The sequence below is a fragment of the Gallus gallus genome, chromosome 2, assembly GCF_016699485.2.
Source record: "Gallus gallus isolate bGalGal1 chromosome 2, bGalGal1.mat.broiler.GRCg7b, whole genome shotgun sequence".
Taxonomy (NCBI): Eukaryota; Metazoa; Chordata; class Aves; order Galliformes; family Phasianidae; genus Gallus; species Gallus gallus.
In genome coordinates this window covers 37,757,641-37,778,371 of record NC_052533.1, presented here as the reverse complement: position 1 = coordinate 37,778,371, position 20,731 = coordinate 37,757,641, and the positions used below count along the sequence as shown (strand labels likewise).

Genomic DNA, 20,731 nt, shown 5'->3' with positions numbered 1-20,731 from the left:
GTATTCTTTTTATTGTTGTAGTTTTGTTATCATTGCTGTTTTCAGCTTTCAGATACCTAGGGCTCTAGGACTGTTCATATTTTTGATATTTTTCACAAGAAATCCTGCTGTTTTACCTGTAAAGGGAATTTATGCCACCCTAGACTTGTAAATGTTTTAATATATTTATGATCATTGGTTTATAACAATCAGTGTTCTATAGATAAAAGACTGCAAGATACATATCTTCAAATACTAGTTGTTTTTCCTGATCTGGAATATTTTCTATATGGTCATTCTTCATGGGCTTTAATCTCATTTAATACTATTACTTTTTCTCAACCTGTGCTGTGAATCGTTTTAAGATGCATTTACCACACATAGTAGGATTTTCTGTGTGCATTTATTAATGTCAGATCATATTACTCAATAATTATACCATTCCATTTTCTTTATATTAAAAAAAAATATATTTCTAGATCCTGTGGAATACAGATTAGCTTTGTTCATTTAGGTAGTGGACAGTTTTCCTGTGATTGTTTCTTTTGTTGATAAAATTTGAATTGTTTCCGTCTTTACTAGTAGTTCTGATTCAGGTTGCTTCTGAATTATAGAGCATACCCCATAATAGTTAGGTTTCTTTTGCACACGTAAATCATTAGTCTTTTTTATGATGTAACAGATCTGCAGTAGACCTGTTTCCAGCAAGCTCATGTGAGGTACCTTCATCTCAAAATTTCCAAGTGCCTTCATCTCAAAATGGTTTGTCTTCTAACAGTATGTTTTGGGTTCTTTTTGTAACTGCTTTAAAGTTTGCATCTGAAGAGAACTGTAGCTAGAGAACATGATAGAAGCCTGAGGGCAACTTCTGGAAATGCATAAATTAGAAGCGTGGGAGTGGAACATTATCTTTTTTGTTCAAATGCTTAGCTCTTTCCTAGTTAGACTCAATTACATCAATAGCAATAGCTTTCCTTGCAATAGCTGGAAATGTTACTGGACTCCACGGTTGTCTCCACAGGACAGGTGGCAACATGGTTTTGTAGCTACAAGTTACTGTCCCTTCCTATGGTCTTGGTGTGTCAGCTTGGAGTTATCAGCATGCTCTGTATTTATTTCTTGTTGCTACATTACATAGGACTAGGTATCAATTTCAGCTTTGGTGAGTTTTAAGTAGGACTGCTCATCTTTTTAAGGTAATCTTGCTCTGTTCTTTTTTAGTTTTCTAGATCTTGTGGCTTGTTGTGTGTAGTTCACTCTGTTCACCTCAGACTAGCAGAGAATGATAATAGCATTTATTCAAGGATTCCTGTAAATAAAGTTATTAAAAAGTTGAGGTGACTTTTGGGAAGGAATAGAAATGGTTGCTCTATATCTGAGAGCAAGCTTCTGAACTGTTTTTATGATTCAAGTCCTTATAGTATAGGAGAGTTTAATTTGCTGAAAGAATGTGTAACATTTTCCATTGAAAGTTATTTATGTGCCTGTCAGAAAGATACCCATGAACAGCCGTGTGGTGTTGCAGGTACCATGTCAGTGTTACAGACTCATCTTCAGATCTGCTATGCACACCCCTAAGGTTGTATATCCAGTTATAAGCTGTAAGCAGCCCACCACAGTACAGTGAAGAAAAGCCTACTGCTTCTTCTGTTCTGTGTCACATCCATCCTCCTCACTGTAATGAAGACTGAATGACATAAAAGAGTAATTTAAAAGCAAAATATCCTTCATTATCTAACAAAGTGCATTGATTTCCAACCTCAAATGTAAAGGAATTTGGTTAGTTTAAAATCTGTTAGGAAATTCAGTGTGTTTTCTTTTTTTCTTTCCTCATTAAGGGTGGTAGGCATGTTGATTACGTGGTGGATCAGGTTGTGGGCAAACTGATAGAAGTGGTAAAAAAGAAGAATAAAGCTGGAGTTTCAGTGAAACCATTTCAGGCAAGTAACTTTGTACACAAATGTTCTATGTACAAATGTGTTGGTAAAGATGAAGATGGTAATTTTATTGAATGAATTGGTTTCTATGTTTTCAACAGGTGAAGAATCATATATGGGTTTTTGTTAATTGCTTGATTGAAAACCCATCTTTTGATTCCCAGACAAAGGAAAACATGACATTGCAGCCTAAAAGTTTTGGGTCCAAGTGCCAGCTATCCGAGAAATTTTTTAAAGCAGTAAGTTCTTTCTTTCCTTTCTTTCTTTTTTTTTCGTGAAGCAAGAATTGACATACTAGATCTTCTTCATAAAATCTTCTGCTACACGTATGCTATGTATTATGTATTAATTGGTGTATTATGGTACTCCAGTGATATTAGCATACTACAAACATAGGATGGAGGAACTTTTGTTTATTTTCTGGCCTTTACAATGGAAGCAATGACTGTACATTGATTGTTGCCCCAGGTTTAAAAGAGAGTTTCAACTGAAAAGCTAATTTTTTGCTGATTCCGGTATTTATTTTGGTAAAATGAATTTGAGTCTTTTAGTAAAAAGAATTGCGTTCCTGCTAGTACTCTGGGCATTTGAACTTAACTCATTGTTTTGTATTCCTCTAATTGGTTGTTCCTGGTGACATTCTTGCCGAACTTACTGGAAAAATAACAGTCTTTAATTTCTTCTCCAGATTTTGATATATATGTTGTTTTTATATCAGTGCTTTTAGTTTACAGTGTTTCTGGTATTCCTGGACATTTGAATATTGAACTCCAGAGGTATTAAATGTGCAGAAGAATCTCTAACTTATGAGTTTTGTGTTGTGGTGGATAGTGAAAAACCAAAGCTCGTATTATTTTGCTCCTTTTCTTCTGATGTGAAATAAAGCAGTTTTTTGTTTAGAAAATGTTCTGTATTCTCTCTTTGCTGCAGGTGTATTTCCTAAAGTGTTATCAGTTTCTCAAGTGGCTGTGTTAATAGTTGATGAAGAGCCATATTCTTAAATGCTTTTGCATCTTCCAACCATTTTCAGAATTTCCAAGGAAACCTTAAATAGCCATATTACATACTGTAAGGTTACTTTTTGCTGCAAAATCCAGGAAGCAGATGCTTAGTACCTATAGTGTTTCAGCACATCAACCACACAACATAGGACAACTTCTTATTAGGTCTTGGTGAGATTTTCTTCCTTCCTCACCATCAGTTATACAAGGGCAAGGAAAGAAGCTGGGAGTGTTGTGCTTTGGTTTTGTGTGGTTGGTGTGCTACACAGTAAGGTGTGTGTTAATTCTTTGGCCTTTTTTATGTTGCAATTTTTAAAATGTTAAGTATCAGCTTAAAATTGAGAGAGAAGAATCTACCATGTGAAGTTTACTTTTCTCATCCATGGTTCTAATCTGTTGCTTATAGGCCTCCAACTGTGGTATCATAGAGAGTATTTTGAATTGGGTCAAATTTAAGGCGCAGACTCAACTGAACAAAAAATGCTCATCTGTGAAACACAGTAAAATCAAAGGCATTCCAAAACTGGATGATGCTAATGATGCAGGTAAGACCACTTATTTTTACCGTCTTCTGTTTTTCACAGATTTTTTCACAGACATCGTTGTTTTAAACCTGTCTTTATTTCTTTCATGTATGTATATTTTTTAATAAAGTATCTTCATAGTTCTTAAACTAGTTTTCTAAACCTCCTAGTGCTAGAATTAAAGCATGATGATGAGTTTTATATTAGGAATGACGTCTTTTTTTTCATTAGAGAATTAGGGTAGCAGAATGAAAATAGCAATCTAGTTATATATTGAAAGAGCATGAAATTTCAAGTTGTGGTTTCAAAAACAAAACCAACAAACTCCAAAAGCTTGGATACCTTTTACTCAGATATTTCTCTATTGCTTAGTTGTTCTTAGATGAGGAGCAGGAACTTTGCATCTCTTAGGGGGTTTTAACCACGTATTGGTTTATTGAAGATCTAGAACATATTAAATTTCTCATAGCGAAGGCATTTTACATTCAGGAGTGAACACACAAGACAGAGAGACGTTCAGTTTCTAACTAAGGTGTGTTGTCATACTTATACTTGGCGTGACTCTCTGAAATGCTACATATACTGGCAGAAGAGTTTTAGACCAGAGGATTGTTGTGCTAGAATTAGTTAAAAGTTCTTCAGTCCTTTCTTTTTTAAAGATGGAAGATACCCTATGGGTCACTTGTTTGCTTTTGAAAATCTGTAGGAAGTTTTTCTTTTGTACAAGATCCAAGCTCCTGCAAAAGCTGCTTTCCTTGAGAAAGTAAAAGTGGAGGATGCTACTGAGGACTGATTCCTTCAGTGTGACTGAGAATGTGTCAGTTGCTCTGCTCTTAAGAACTTATCTCAGTGAATTTATAGACTGCATCTGTCTGAAAGCTTAATTTTTCTCTGAAGTTCTGTTATCGTTTTAGATATCTGTCCAGAAAAATACCAGAAAGGCACATTGTGCTTTCATGAAATTGATCTCTGAGGATCATGTAATTCCAGAACATGGTGCACCTGGATGATAATTACATTTGTTGTTTGCAATTCTTTTAGGGGAAAAAAAGGCTCATATATGTATTCTGTTTTGATTCTACTTTGTTGATGGCATCATAACTATACTTTTGACACAATGTGAATATTTAGATTCAATTAGATATTAATTCAACTAGATTTTAATTATTATGAATTATTATGGATTATTATTCAATTCAATTAGATATTAATTTAAATATTTAGATTAAATTAAGGCATTTGTCTGATTTAGATGACCAAAGATTGTGAATGTAAGCTCTGTATACATGGTGTGAGGAAAGGGCAAATGCAGGAGGTGAAATGACTCCCACATATAACTCAAATATGCAGAATGTATGTGTGTGAGTAATTTTCAGATAGTTTGTGAAATAGCAAAGGTACAGAAACAGTCTCGTTGTAATTGTCGTTGGTGTTTTTTCTGTTACTGTAGGTTTTTTGTGTGTGCAGATTTGGTGGGACCACTGCATAAGACATGCTATTGCATGTCAATTTGCTCCTTGTCCCAGAGCGATCTTCAGTGTATTGCTAAGGACAGAGATACTCCTTCCTGTAGTATAATTTTAGTAGTATGGGAAGTTGTCCTTAAAATAGAAAATAATTTAATTTAAATTATCCAACATGCAGTTTAGGAATAATATTCATGACTGGCTCAATTGTATTCCTATTATTTGAATTGAAAAACTAAGCTTTCTGTTTTTCTGCTTTGCTTCTACTCCTTTCTGAACTACAGGTGGCAAACATTCCTTGGACTGCACACTAATACTAACAGAAGGAGACTCTGCCAAATCTTTAGCTGTCTCTGGCTTAGGTGTTATTGGTCGGGACAGATACGGAGTATTCCCACTCAGGGGTAAAATTCTCAATGTTCGAGAAGCTTCTCACAAGCAGGTAAGTAGTCTTGTCAATTCATTTTAGCTGACGAGTAGATGCATTGCGATTATTATTTCTAAGGTCACATTGTTGCATTTTTCATTTTTATTTTTTCATGAAAGTTTTGTGGCCAGGATTTTGTAGTGGACCAATTACTTTGAGACCTGTGATAAAATCCTGAGCTGGAATTATTAGGTGAATACTGAGATGATAAACTTCCTTTTTTTTTTTTTTTTTTCTTCACAAATGCAAGGAGATTCTGCTATGACTAACACCACCTTACATGAACACTTAAAAAAATGATAATTATATTCCCTCAATTGACAAGTAATTTCATTGACTTTCACCACGAGGCAGTAGCACTGTTAATCATTTGATTCTGTTGCCCTCCATATTTTTTCTTTATTAAGAGTTTTGTTGCAGATCCCTAAAGAAATTATGGAAAGAGAAGGCAGCCTTATGAGGTGACTTTTTGTTAATATCCACCTTACCCTCTGCCTTCTGAACCCAAAGTGCTGGAACTGTGGAGGAGAAAGGTAGTGGTATAGTCTCAGGGATGTGCATATGCAAAAGAAATATTTGTGTGAGGGCTGCAAGGGCTTAGAGATGAAGAGGTTATGATTTTGAGGTAGGGGTACTTAGATAAAATAGTTGTAAAGCCCCTATTAAAAAGATTGGGATGTTTCTGAATTTCTGTTTTTTGTATTAACCACAAAAGGTAACTTTTTCATACAGATAATGGAAAATGCAGAAATCAACAACATCATCAAAATAGTTGGACTGCAATACAAGAAAAGCTATGAAGATCCAGAATCTCTAAAAAGTCTGAGATATGGAAAAATCATGATAATGACAGATCAGGTTAGTCTGAATTTCACAGGTTTTAATATACGGGGCTTCTTAACATGTGTTTTGCTGCAGTCTTGTAGGCTCTATTTGTGTGCGTTATAACCTGAGACTGTCTTACGACAATATGGATGTATTCAGAGGAAATCTCTAATATATGGGATTTCTTTTAGGGAATATTTTATCTATATGTTGTTTTTGTTACTCCAAATGAACAACTGAACTTAGCTGCACCATAGCAACCAAATACAGATAATAAGTAATGCAATAATAAAAACATGTATAAACAGGAATGCTTCTGATCAATCAAAAATACGTTGAAAGTACTTACAAAACTGAACAGTGGATGAAGTTATAGTGCTAGGTAGTCTGGGAGAGATAAGAATGAAGACAGTTATTTTTGTGTATTTTCATGTGTATGTCTATTGTTCTGATTTGTAAAAGTCTAGTTATCCTAGGCTTTAGATAATTATGAATGCTTTATTTGTGTTTTTTGTTTCTGTTTAGTTTTTATTTTGTTTTGTTTTCCTGAAGTGGAACTATCAAACATTTTATCACTAATGAGAAGTGTGGGCCAGGCTTGTTTTTTTTTTCCACAGATTCAGCTCTGTGCTGTCCAGGAGAGCTGTCTAGTTCTCAGATAAAACATGTCATAGGCAAAGAACCCTGTGAGTCGTAGCTGTGCAACTGGTTTGGAAGAGCTAATTGTTAGCTAAGGGACCATGCTGTTCATAAGTGGCTATTTTATACTAAGGTTTAGTTCAGAATCCAAATTAAACCTAATTATTCCCTTCTTTGTTTTCTGTCAGCAAATATTGTTTTTCTGTATCCTGGCCAGTGTGGTCTGTCTATCCTTGCAGCTAGAATTTTTCATTCATTGGCCCTCTCGTTTTGATCTTGTGGTGGGTGTGGCTTTGTGAGATCGGACATTTTTTGAGATCACTTCATATTTTCATGTCTGATTTAGGATCAGGATGGATCTCACATAAAAGGCTTGTTGATCAATTTTATTCATCACAATTGGCCATCACTGTTGAAACATGGTTTTCTTGAAGAATTCATCACTCCTATTGTAAAGGTATGAGTTCTGTGAATGAAATTTTATTTTTTATATACAGTGCAACAGAAAAGTTGATTTGAGTTTTTTTTGTTTTGTTTTGATTTTTTTTTAAAGGCAAGCAAAAATAAGCAAGAACTTTCATTCTATAGTATTCCTGAATTTGACGAGTGGAAGAAACATATGGAAAATCATAAAGCATGGAAGATAAAATATTATAAAGGTTTGTTTAAAAATAAATAAGTTAACCTCATGGATCTAAAAATACATAATAAATTAGTGTTACAAAGTTTTCTTTGTAGCTGTATTCATGACACTATCTTCTGTAATTGTATTATTTAAGGGATAAAATGTTAAAGCTCAAATACACAAAGGGTAGAATGTTAAAACTTAAATTCTTAAATTATTTAAGTTAAAAAAGTGTGGAGTAACTGCTGCTTTTTATTGTACAGGTTTGGGTACAAGCACTGCTAAAGAAGCAAAAGAATATTTTGCTGACATGGAAAGACATCGAATCTTATTTCGATATGCTGGTCCTGAAGATGATGCTGCCATTACACTGGTAAGAACTTATAAAAGTAATTCTCTATTATGTATTTTATTTTCCAGTGTTCATTGAAAATGGCACATGAGGAAGTCTTATCAGCTCTTCTTGCCATAACTGAAAAAAAAATACTGTTGCAAGAGAAAAAAAAATTGGAAAATATTTCAAATTTTGGAATGAGAGCCTTTATCCGTGCTACAGAATTAATGCTGCCTTCGATCACTTTCATGTGGTGTGAAGATAAAGGAACACTACATACAAAGTTGCTTTTAGAGCCAGAACACACAGAAGAGTGCTCTGAGAAAGGCAATAGGGCTCAAACAAATGGTGTCTCACAGCTGCTTAGGGACCTGATTTTTGTTTCTGAGTAAATAAGATCAGATGATGATTTATTCTTTGAAGATATATCAGTGTGGCGTGTGTTCATTCACATATGTGTCTTGCACATTTGAATCTGAAATCTTTTAGGTAGTTGTTTTCAGATGTTGTAGACATGACAGACAGACTCAGTCAGTACACCAGGAACTGTGTTTCACAGAACTTGAGGAAAGACAAATGACAGGAGTGTCTGGAATGAAACTGTTTTCACCTTTCATGTACTTTAATTTTCTATGTTAATTTTAGGTGATATTAAAAAGAGAAAGGCGTAAGAGAGGAAGTGAAAATTGGGAAAATACTCATATTCAGAAATAATATATATATATATTTATATATATAATGAAATTTGTATGACAACATTTTCCTTATATTGTGGATCCAGTAAAATAGTGTGTTTTTACTAACAGAAAACGTGAGTAAACAGTAGATGCCTGCTCTGTTGAAGGAAAAAACCTGATGTATCAAAGGTTATTTGTACCTGTCACTTCTCTCCATGATGCACTGAAGTATAATTCATATGTGTAATTATCTATCTCAGAAGAGTGTGTTCATCGAAATGGGAAGGAATCTGTACGTTTGCATATCCGTTACAGAATCACAGAAGTGCAGGGATTGGAAGGGACCTCTGGAAATCATGTAGTCTTAACCCCATGCTAAAGCAGGTTCCCTACAGTGAATTGCAGAGGAAAGCACCCAGGCGGGTTTTGAATATCTCTACAGAAAGCAACCTCACAACCTTTCTGGGCAGCCAGTTCCAGTGCTCTGATGCTCTCAAAGCTTAAGATTTTTTGTCTCATGTTGTACGGAACTTCCTATGTTCCTGTTTGTGTCCATTACCCCATTGCTGGGCACCACTGAAAAGAGGCTGGCCCCATCCACTTTGCAGCTGTCCTTCAGATATTTATAAGCATTACTAAGATCCTCTCGGTCTTCTCTTCTACAGTCTGAACAGTCCCAGATCTTATAGCATTTCCTCCTACAGGGGATGCTCCAGGCCCTTAATCATCTTTGTTGCCCTCCACTGAACTCTCTCTAGGACTTCCCTTAAACCTGTTCCTGAAGAGACTCTGAACAACCTGATTAAAAATCTGAGTTCTGTTTCTGCAAATGGACTTAAATGTACACCGGAAATATCATTCATTGGGTATTTCGAGGAAACATAGCAGGATTCAGTTGCAATTAAAGTCACGAGGATTGGAGTCACTTTTGATGCCAGTCTTAGCCCTAGAGGCAGATTGTGTTCCTACTAAGAATTATTTGTAGTACCTTTGTTTTTATGACTTGCTTTCATTTTTCATCAGTACTATTTCCAAGTGCTTACGCACCGTTATAGAGGATCTAGTCTTCTGCTCTCTGTTCTACTTTTCATATTCTTCACTTTGTCTTCAGTCTGATCTTCAGAGGCTAGATATAACTGCACACGATATGCCAGGACTGTATAAAGTTGGCCTGTTAATAGTGAATTATTTATGTACAGGATGGCCTGTATTAGTTCAAACCATGTCTGAGGCCATATAACCTGTTAAGGCTGATACTTGTTGTCTAAAACGATATCCTGTCAATTCTGTATGAAATTAGTCATCTCTATTACATAGGGAAGAACTACTGACTACTACTAATGCTGTTAAAAGAAGCTTCATCTGTACTCCCATCCGTATTTTCTCTGCTGATAGCTATTATCCAAGCCCCAAGCTTACCTTTGAGTATGTGGGGTTTAAGACTGTAGGCCCTACCAGGTCTCATGGCAAGAAAAATATGATTTCATATTCTAAATTCTTTAGTGTTCTGAAGAGCTTTTTTTCCTAGTAATGCTTCTGGTCATTTGTCATTTAATTGGTCTAGGAATTATATAGACACATGGAAAGGACCCAGAAGAAAACTGTAGGATTTTAGCCATGTTTTTACAAAAGCTTAATCTGATGCCTTCAGAGGTCTGTGTCTTGCTCCAGTTCTTGGAGGAGATGGGCATATATATATACCCAGAGGAAGATGAAGGCAGCAAACAAAGCCAGTGTTTTCCAATTGATTTATTACAAGTTCTAAGCAACAGAGGGATGTGGGGAAGTTGGGAAAGTTGGCAATAGTAAAGAGAAATATTCTAGCAAATAGTTTACAGAGCAGGGATGGTCCCCACCAGGGATCCAGCAGCGTCTTGCTGGTCTGTAGGGAGGCAGCAAGTCGGTCAGTGATGTCTCATTGACATGCACAGCTGCAGCTGGGCGGAGGGGGTACCTGTTTTTCTTTGGGGTTTTATCCTCTCCATTGCATCCTTTCTGTTACTGGGGCAACAGCTGGCTTCAGGGGGCACTCCTGCCTACCCCAGTTACTAGGGGCATTGTGTTCTGTTTGTCACGGTGACAGTGGCCGTTGGGATACACACATCTTGCAGGTCAGGAGGAACAGCACGTCCATCCTCTCACTGCTGCGCTCATGGTAATTAACCATTAACTCCAAAAGCTTGTTGAGCAGGTTATATCTCGGATGGGTGCCGCTGAGCAAGCTTTGAGCCAAAAATGGTTCACAGTCTGACAACATAAACTGTTGAGCTTTGCTCACAAAGGCAGTCAAGCTGAAGCTGAACAGGGTGATATTACTTTATCCCTTTCTCTTATGCAGGAGAGTGCTTGAAAGTAGGGCATGATGGTATCTCTATCTTTTACTCCATAATAGAAAAAGTAACAACTCACAGATTTTTCCCAAGTAGTTGAAATTTTACTTGAACTACATATTCAGTTCTTATGCATTCTTCTCTTATTTCTTTTGGACAAGAAACTCACTGGATGGGAACTCTACTTCTGTAACAGAACAGTCTTTCAGAACATTTCTGTGTCATTTTATAGTGATAAGTTGTTGTTTTAAAGTGATGCCTCATATTCATAAAGACTAAGGCTTTCAGTCAGCTAGCCTAAATTCTCATTTAGTCTTTATAAAATGTCAATTTTGTTAAGATGTCAATTTCCATGAGGATTTGTTCTAGCCACTCAGGAACAGCTACAAATTACTGGCATTCTGTAGCTGACAGAGCAAATGGAGAAGACAAGAGGAATGGAGTATCTTTTTTAATACCTTCAGATAATTTTGCTGATGATAAACTAAATGATGAGCCCAACCACAAAATTGTTTACAGAACAATTCCAGCACCTCTAAACTTCTACATGAAAGAAAAGCTCTGCTGTGAAGAGAGGAATAAATTTTTTTCTAAGAGAGGAATCAGATTTTTCTAACTGCATGCAGATTTTCAAAGCAATATGAATTTAAATGACTGTCAGTGAGAGCGATGTCAGTTAGAAAAATATTCTGCAGCAGTGTCCAATGGGCCGTGAGCCTGTACTGCTGCTTAAATGTAAGCATTAATTACATGGTTTATCTTGTCTATTTAAATACCGAGTACTTGATCAGATAGTGTGCAGTACACGTAAAATTATGGCTAAAGTAACAAATGTTTATACAAGCATATCTACACTTATAATGTAATGAAACTGGAATTTTTTCAGGCCTTCAGTAAAAAGAAGATTGATGATCGAAAAGAATGGTTAACAAACTTCATGGAGGACAGGCGACAGCGTCGGCTACATGGCCTTCCTGAGGTGAGTCCTAAATAATAGTAACAAATCTTGTGGATGAGATTTAAATGTAACATGGTGTTTGTATGGAGTGAATAATGTATGTGGTTTTTTTCAGCAATTTTTATATGGTACAGCGACGAAACATTTGACCTACAATGACTTCATTAACAAGGAGTTGATCCTTTTCTCAAATTCAGACAACGAAAGATCTATTCCCTCCCTTGTTGATGGTAAGCTGACAATTTATTATGATTTGTTGGAACATTCCCTTTTATTGTTTTTTAAACTCGTGATTTGGTTTGAAAGCCAGTATGTTTAGGTAGAGAATAGAAGACTTCTATATTTTTGTTTGTTATCATTTATATGCTGAGGAGTTGCAGCAATTCTTCTGTGAAGAAGTTTAAGCTGATGCATTGTAGCCTTTTAGCTTAGCCAGAACTCTACCCCAGACATTACGAGTGCTTTTCTTCTAGTTAAACAGTCAGAAAAAGCAAGTCTTTTAAGTGCTTATAATAATTACAATTCAAGTTGTCATCTGAATGTAGATAAAAATGAAAGGATGAAATGTTTTCTGCCATCATGTAGCACAAGCACTCTTTTAGTGCTTACCGATCCTTCCTGCAGTCATCCTATGGTTGTCTAAATCACATTTACTAACTCTTCCTTTGCAATAGCACAAGTATGAAACGAAGCAGCTTTTGGTACGCAGAGCGTGCTTCATGTGTAAAGCTGTCTGCAGACAGCATGAACAGTAATTTCTGCCAATATTACTGTCAGTATAAATATGCTTACTAAGATATGGTAAAAAGGCCTTGAAGTTTCATAAGACAAAAAAAAAGCATTTATCTCCAATTTCCAATACGCTTTTTATAACAGAGTTATTAAGCCCTCTTGATGCTACAAGCTCACACCAAAATATCTAATGCTGCAAGAGCACTTATCTGTACAGAAATGTAAGAATACATGTATTATATTATATTAGAGACACATAAATAACATGTATACAAAATGTAATATAATTCCTGTGTATATGTGTATATAACATTAAACATATGTATAATTGCTGTTCATGTCACTGTCAGCTTTGGGTATAATTTTGCTTACTGATCATGGGTCTTTGAACTGCTCAGGAGGTCATATTCCAGCAGTAATTTTTGTTCTTCAGTATCACAGGTGGTAGACAATAGGGTAGTCTATTGGCAAATCTCAGAAAAAAAAATACAGATAAAGAACATATTGTCCATCTCTTTACAGTTTTCAGTTACAGCTTTCTTATTTCTTGGTGATTCTCCTGTGTGAAGGAAATCCTCTAAGTCTGTTACTTTCATTATATCTTTGCTAGAGAATATGACGCAGACCCATTACTAAAAAAAAATTGATTTTATGTATCTAAATGAAGATTGAAGTCATGTCTTTTTTTTTTTTTTTCAATTTTTGCTCTTACCTAGTTTAGTAATGATAATGTGTAGCAATATTCTAGTGCATTTTAGTAGCGTATGTGAGTTAAAACAATGAATAGATGAATAAGCATGTTTTGGTTATCAGTTACAGATGATATGCACAAAAGTTATATAGTCCCTTCCACAGAGATGGTGTGGTTAAAGTATACATCAAGCTTACCTAAATGGTAGAGATCAGATCAAAGAGAATGGCTTCTTAAAACTTTAAAAGATCTAGAAGGGATACAAATAGCATTTATTTTTGTTTTAACAGAAAAAGCTGTATTTCAGAGTGCTTTAAAATAAGCGTAAGCTACAATTACAGTTGTCACTGCTGGATTTGTGTTAATTCTTAGGAAAAAGATTTTGCTCACTATACTGGAAAGAAACAACTCTTGACTTGCAGATGTACATTTAGGATAAAGTTATACTTATTAGAATAGTGTTGTGTGCTACTGGCTTATAGGGTTAATTTTCCACTCTTCAGGTAATTTTTTTGTTTGTTAATATATTCATTTCTATTATTATTTCTGTTATTTTAAAATAATTGAAAAGGAATTGTTATTTTGTTAATATTACAGTATGCATTTATTTCCCTTTAAAATTTAAACTTCTTTCAAGAGTTTAGAAATGAGAATAAAGCAAACTCAAGGTGTTTTTTTTTTTTTCTTAAAAAACAATGCTTTTTCTGTGTGTGTGTGTGTGTGTGTTGAAAATGGGATCTTCTTCTTACTAGGTTTAAAACCAGGGCAGCGCAAAGTTTTGTTCACTTGCTTTAAGAGAAATGACAAACGTGAAGTAAAGGTTGCTCAGCTGGCTGGTTCTGTTGCTGAAATGTCAGCTTATCACCACGGGGAGGTGAGTGTGAACAGTAGAAAAGTTGTGAGAATTTGTAGCCTGTGTAAAATGTTTACTGTATTAAAATTCCAAATCTTTTGACTCAATCTACTAATTACAGATCTAATTTTAAAGAGTTTGAGCCAAGCAGTATGTAGTTTAAAAAGAAAATATATTTCCATTCCTTCCAAGTCCTTGTGCATAGTGGTGTTACCAAGTAGTTTATGGGTTATGGAGAAATGCTAAGTAAATAATTACATAGTAAACTTCTTCCAGATTCTCGATCATAGTAACTATGTACTATGGAAATTTTTGGTGTTGAACATGAAATAGTCTTTTAAGGTAAGGAGACAGTGTTTTCCAACACCTGATACAATATTGAAACAATGGTTATTTCTATCTCTTGTTTGTTTATGTTTGTCTGGAATATCAACATGAGTTGCCATATTCGTTCTCTCACCATCTTTCCCTTTGAATGCAGTGAGTAGTAGGTTATGCAATTGAAAGCAGGTGCAATCAGTTTTTGCCCCTTTAATTACTCCAGAGAAGTGCTTTAAAAAAAATTGAGAAAACTTTGGGTTTTCCTAAGCACTGAATGTAAGGACATTTAATTCAGAGAGGCAGTGTGGCTACAAAAGAGGGAGCATTATGCTTTGCCAGTAGCTGTAGTAAGAGGTTTGCTATATTCCTTTCTCTAGCTGATTTCTTCGAAATCGAAGTCACGTTAGTCACAGAATTCCTGGGCATTAAAAATTTATATTACTGACTGATTAGGAAAAAGTATACTTCTAATGTTTATTTCTATGAATATGTATTTTCTTGCAGCAAGCATTAATGATGACTATTGTCAACTTGGCTCAGAACTTCGTTGGAAGTAACAATGTTAATCTTCTACAACCTATTGGTCAGTTTGGTACCAGGCTTCATGGTGGAAAGGATGCTGCCAGCCCTCGCTATATTTTCACTATGCTAAGGTAAACATATGCTTTTGAAAAGCTTTATTATCAAAGTAATCCTTTCACAACACTAAAGGATTATTATTATTATTGTTGTTGTTGTTGTATGGGAAAGGAATAGGAGAGGATTAGTATATTTTGATAGCTGTTAGTGCTGAAATTCTGCCTTATGTTTTTAAGTGTGGTTTTTCATCTCGATATTTCTGCATAGATTTTTCTATGCATAGAACTGCTGTAGAAAATGTAGCTTTTAAGGAAATAAATTTTGAATTATAAAGATGAAGACTAAAAATGCTGCAGACTTAGGTCAATTACTAATATTCAGTTTCTCTGTTCAATATGAAATCTACTGAGTTTCACAAATAAAAATATATTGCCACCAGGTAATAAGTCCTTCAATTTAAGATAGGGCTCAAAATTGAGAATGATTCTTTTCCTTTCTGTTAAGTTTATTGATATAAAACTGAATTATACATTATTCATAATATTGAATAATAACGACCTAATTTAACAATGCTGATTTATCACACCTCATTACCTTGAAATTCATAGAATCACAGAATCATCAAGCTTGGAAAAGAGCTCCAAGATCATCCAGTCCAACCATCCACCTATCACCAATATTTCTCACTAAACCATGTCCCCCACTATAACGTCTGAATACTTCTTGAGTATCTCCAGTGACGGTGACTCCACTACCTCCCTTGGCAGCTTGTTCCAGTACCTAGCCACTCTTTTGGAGAAGAAATTTTTCCTACCTGAATTTCCCCTGCTGCAACTTGAGGCCGTTCCCTCTAGTTCTATTGCTAGTTACATCAGAGAAGAGGCAAACCCCGGCCTCTCCACAACCTCCCTTCAGGTAGTTGTAGAGAGCGACTAGGTCTCCCCTAAACCTCCTCTAGACTAAATGATCCCTGTTCCCTCAGCCACTCCTCATAAGGCTTGTCCTCCATATGCCTCACCAGCTTCATTGCCCTTCTCTGAACATGCTCCAGGGCCTCAACACCTTTGTAGTAGTGAGGGGCCCAAAGCTGAATACAGTATTCAAGATACATCCTTACCAGTGCTGAGTACAGAGGGATGATCACTTCCCTGCTCCTGCTAGCAGCACTATTTCTGATACAATCAAGGATGCTGTTGGCCTTCTTGAGCAACGTAAGTCCCCACTAGAACCTCTATAGTATTTTCAGAGTCTAGATGACTTACATTGAAGTGTTTGAATCCTGAATGCTTCAGAGGATGGTATTTCTATAGATAATAAGTGTTATCAGTTATTAGCATATTGTGTACTCGTATAATTGGGAAGGAAGCAGACATCATCTGTTCTTAGTACGCCATTCCATTGGGAGGAGTTTTGTTTTCTCAGGAGGTGTGTACATTGTAATTTCAGCTTCAGAATGGCAAAGAAAAGAAGACATGAGAAAAATAGGTCATATTTGCACACATTGAGGGTTAAAGCACTTATACATGTAACTAGTGGGACTCCAGTTAAACAATTTTTTGTTTTCTTTCTTTTTTAAAGCCCTTTAGCCAGGCTTCTTTTTCCATCGGTGGATGACAACTTGCTGAAATTCCTTTATGATGACAACCAACGTGTAGAGCCTGAATGGTATATTCCCATCATTCCTATGGTTTTAGTAAACGGAGCTGAAGGAATTGGTACTGGATGGGCTTGCAAACTTCCAAACTACGACACCAGAGAGATTGTAAACAATGTCAGACGAATGCTGGATGGCTTAGATCCCCATCCTATGGTAAAAATAACAATATATACTAGCATTTTATGCATTTGCTAATCAAACCTAATTTTGTACTTAGGAAATGTAGTCATATAACTCTGTGAATGCTTGATTATTGAAGTATCTGGGTTGAATTATCCTGGTAATTTTGCATAGGAGCCTGACTTGACTGTTGGGAAGTGACTGGAGAATTTCATCTCAAAGAAAGAAAAACAATGCAATTCGTATATTTCCAGTTATTATAGAGGACTATCTGTTCTCTGTTGAATGTAAGACTTCAAAGTTTCAAGTCATAAAGATAGTTGTTTTGCATGGGAGTAGAGTAGGAGGTCGTGCCACTATTTCTTTTATGAGGTGCAACTACTTATCATCAGCCAAATATAAAATTTCCACTGTTTTATCCGAATTGTACTCTTCAACGCATCTGTAAGCATAGGAGAAGGTATTGTCACTGTTCAAGAAAATCAGCAGCTGCCAAACTGTATGTAGCTCTTGCTCCTTTATTTAAAATTTTACAAGAAGTTCTTGGAAGTGGTGTATACTTTGTAAAAACTTTGCACAGTAAGAATACTTGTGTGAACCTAAAACCTCTGTAATCAACAGCTGAGGTAATTTATTTAACCTTTACTTTACAACTAATGGATAGATGGATATTGCTACTTTGTGTTATCTAAGTCATAGAAGCAGAAACATCTCTACTTAGATCACATTTCACTGCCTCTGAGAGTGCAATGTCAATTTCCATGACTTAGTGATTTTTCTTGTTCAAATTCTTGGGAACAGTAATTAGAATTTTTTTTAATTAATGCAATCCATTGCCCTTCCCTTAGGACTCCTAGGCCTTCTGTGTAGTCTCACAGTCAGTTGAATCTTCACTGTGATTGAAAGAGGCAGTTCTGCCTCCATCTAGCTCCTTTCACTATTCTGGTATGTGTTTGTGGCTGCATGGTAAGCTGGATAAGGGAATCAATTCAGTTAAAATAAATAATAACGGTAATTAAAAATCTGTCACCCCGTTAGTTAATTTTTAAACTGGATGGGTTCCACTATCTTTGCCAAACAGCACGTGAATAAAAAAAAAATGGCTATAGGGAAGGTAGCACAACTTCTCCATTTCTTTTAGTGCTGATGTAAACTTATAGTGAAACTGGGGTATTAATCCACTTTCTGTCATGCCTTAGCTGTGCTTGCTGTTTTCTGGGAAAAAAAAAAAAATCCAAAAAGAAAACCAAATTAAAATAACAGTAAGCAACTTAAATAAAATAAATTAGAAACAAACAAAAAGAATCTCACAACCAACAAAACAAACAAAGAGAAACACCACCTTCCTGGGTTCAGCTATATCTTAATTACGTATCTACTCTTTAGATAATAAGGTAATTGCTACTGTCACTTGCATGTGTGTATCTTGTTGGTTTTTTTTTTTTTTGTAATGATTTTACTATGACATAAAGTTATCACCAGCATGAGAGGCTGGTTGATGGATTAGCACAATATAAAGTGATAGCTGTATGGTGCATGAGAAAAAAATATCTTCCGTGTCTTATTACAAAGTTTCTTAGCATTCCACTGTTTTTTATTGCAATTTCAGCTCCCAAACTACAAAAACTTCAGAGGAACCATTCAAGAACTTGGTCAAAACCAGTATGTAGTCAGTGGTGAAATATTTGTGGTGGACAGGAACACTGTAGAAATTACAGAGCTACCTGTAAGGACATGGACCCAGGTAAGTTACAGTAAAAAAAAAAAAGCTCTATATTAAACAGCTTTATCCTACATGCAGGAGAACATTTTAGTCCACTTCTGATCATTTTATATGCATGAAAGGAAATGTGATTTCACTCTTTTCATTCTTTTCTGTGCCTTTGTAGAAGAGGGTTCTACTTGTGCCATCTACTGTCCATACTACAAAGAATAACTGCTTCTTCTCCTGAGTTAATACATAATCCTCCCCTTTTTCTTTCAAGTAGACTTTCCTAGCCTTGTAGAATGGCTCTTACATTTTTTTCTAATCCCAGCTTTCATTTTGCAGGTTATATTTGTTTTGTAAATTATCACTGGTTTCACCTGTGGTACACAAGTTGAAATCTTAGCTTGGTTGTTAGCTTGGTTTAATGAATTTGGAATTTTAAGTGGTTTAATAAGTGTTTCTGTTTTTTGCTATCTTAATAGGTGTACAAAGAACAGGTTCTAGAACCCATGTTGAATGGAACTGAAAAAACTCCAGCATTAATTTCTGACTACAAGGAATACCACACTGATACAACTGTGAAATTCGTTGTGAAGATGACAGAAGAAAAACTTGCACAGGCAGAAGCTGCTGGACTGCACAAAGTCTTTAAGCTTCAAACAAGTCTTACTTGTAATTCTATGGTAACTTTTTTATGTTTGGCTATCAGAATACTTACAATTGCTTGTTGTAAACTTGAATGTTTTTGTAGTGATTTTGGCACGACTGAACAAATCTCTCTTCATATTTGCTGCTGACAAAAAGTAATTGTGAACTGTTTGAATTCATTCATCTTGGAGATAATGCAAGTCTTGCTTTTTTGACCATGTTGGGCTACTTGAGTTTTGAAACTTTACTGGAACTGTCTAGAATTCTAGTCTTTTTATGGCAGGTACTACTTTCAAACATTATCACAAAGCAAAAATACATACATGCGTGTGTTGAAAATGGCCTTGCTCAATCTAATGTGTAGATTATTTTTGAAAAGCAAACGTGCCAGATCAAGGTGATTGTACTTTTCACGGATTTGAATAACTGTATGATCTACTGCAAGAATCTCTCTGTAAGGGCTGTATTTGTGTAGGAGTCAATCTGTCCTGGTATAAACATCTTTAAAAGTTAGATGCCTCATGTGAGTCCATTATGCATCCACCTACCAAACAGATGCTTTAGGCAAATGAATTCCCCTAGGGAGGGATTTATTTATTTCAGCTGACTATTGAGGGGTGCCCAGGGTGACTAGTTCACCTATAAATGTCTGCACTGGAGGTGTCAGAAGTCAGGCAGAATTGATTTCGCCCATCATGTAAAAATGATTAATTTCTTTGTGCTTGAACTTGAAGGATTTCTGAGATGTTTAAAGTGGCAGTTTTCACATCGGAATTTAGAGATTATGAAGTACTCTTCAATTGTTACACAATTTTTTTTTTTGTGAATCATTATGTGCTTTTGAACTTGTGCTTTAGTATTTAGATGAAATTATAATTTCAGCTGAATTTTGGCATCCTCTCCATATTCTGGTTTTTCTGCTTGAAGATATAACCATAAATCTTATGTTAAGTTTACTTATGAGTAAAAATATAATCTATGTAGTTATGTGCTGTATAGTCCCAGAGGAAGGTTTGAGCTCTCAGTCTCAAAAATACTATTCTTCAAATAGTGTGTGTGTGAGAGCAATAGAAATAAACTCACACACAAAGATTAAAAATCTTGAGTTATGAAATCTCTTTCATGCCATATATTATATATTTTATAGGTGCTATTTGATCATATGGGATGTTTAAAGAAGTATGAAACTGTGCAAGACATTTTGAAGGAGTTCTTTGATTTGCGATTGCATTATTATAGTTTACGTAAGGAATGGCTTGTGGGAATGTTGGGTGCTGAATCTACAAAGCTAAACAACCAAGCTCGCTTCATTCTGGAGAAGATACAAGGAAAAATTACTATAGGTGAGTAAATACTCCCTAAAATAGAATTGGTGTGAAATCTGGAAGTGATTTAAATATAGTAAAATGTATTTGCATATAAGACATTGACTTTCATGACATTGTTTTTTACTTTTTTTTTTTTTTTGTATTGTAGAGAATAGATCAAAAAGAGATTTGATTCAAATGTTGGTTCAGAGGGGCTATGAATCTGATCCAGTTAAAGCTTGGAAAGAAGCACAGGAAAAGGTGATGATCAGAAATCTCTGGATACATTTGATGCTATTTTTATAAATGATATTCAGTGATATTCATTTCTCCAGATGTTTGTTTTGTAGTAGTCTAATTAACTTATGACACAACACTTTAAGAGTTTATTCA

The 20,731-nt window shown here is 35.3% G+C and overlaps 1 protein-coding gene across 5 annotated transcripts in view; it reads left to right on the top strand.

Annotated features, from left to right (window-relative positions):
* Positions 1-20,731, top strand: part of TOP2B (topoisomerase (DNA) II beta) — a 61,762-nt gene that overhangs the window by 29,827 nt on the left and 11,204 nt on the right. For all 5 annotated transcript variants that reach the window (NM_001397091.1, NM_001397090.1, XM_015281302.4 and 2 more), the window contains 17 exon segments: positions 1,818-1,919; positions 2,018-2,155; positions 3,324-3,462; positions 5,192-5,349; positions 6,067-6,192; positions 7,145-7,255; positions 7,352-7,457; positions 7,687-7,796; positions 11,651-11,743; positions 11,838-11,952; positions 13,898-14,019; positions 14,824-14,972; positions 16,477-16,708; positions 18,285-18,419; positions 18,866-19,066; positions 20,179-20,374; positions 20,508-20,599. In NM_001397091.1, the coding sequence (NP_001384020.1) occupies positions 1,818-1,919; positions 2,018-2,155; positions 3,324-3,462; positions 5,192-5,349; positions 6,067-6,192; positions 7,145-7,255; positions 7,352-7,457; positions 7,687-7,796; positions 11,651-11,743; positions 11,838-11,952; positions 13,898-14,019; positions 14,824-14,972; positions 16,477-16,708; positions 18,285-18,419; positions 18,866-19,066; positions 20,179-20,374; positions 20,508-20,599 (2,325 nt within the window).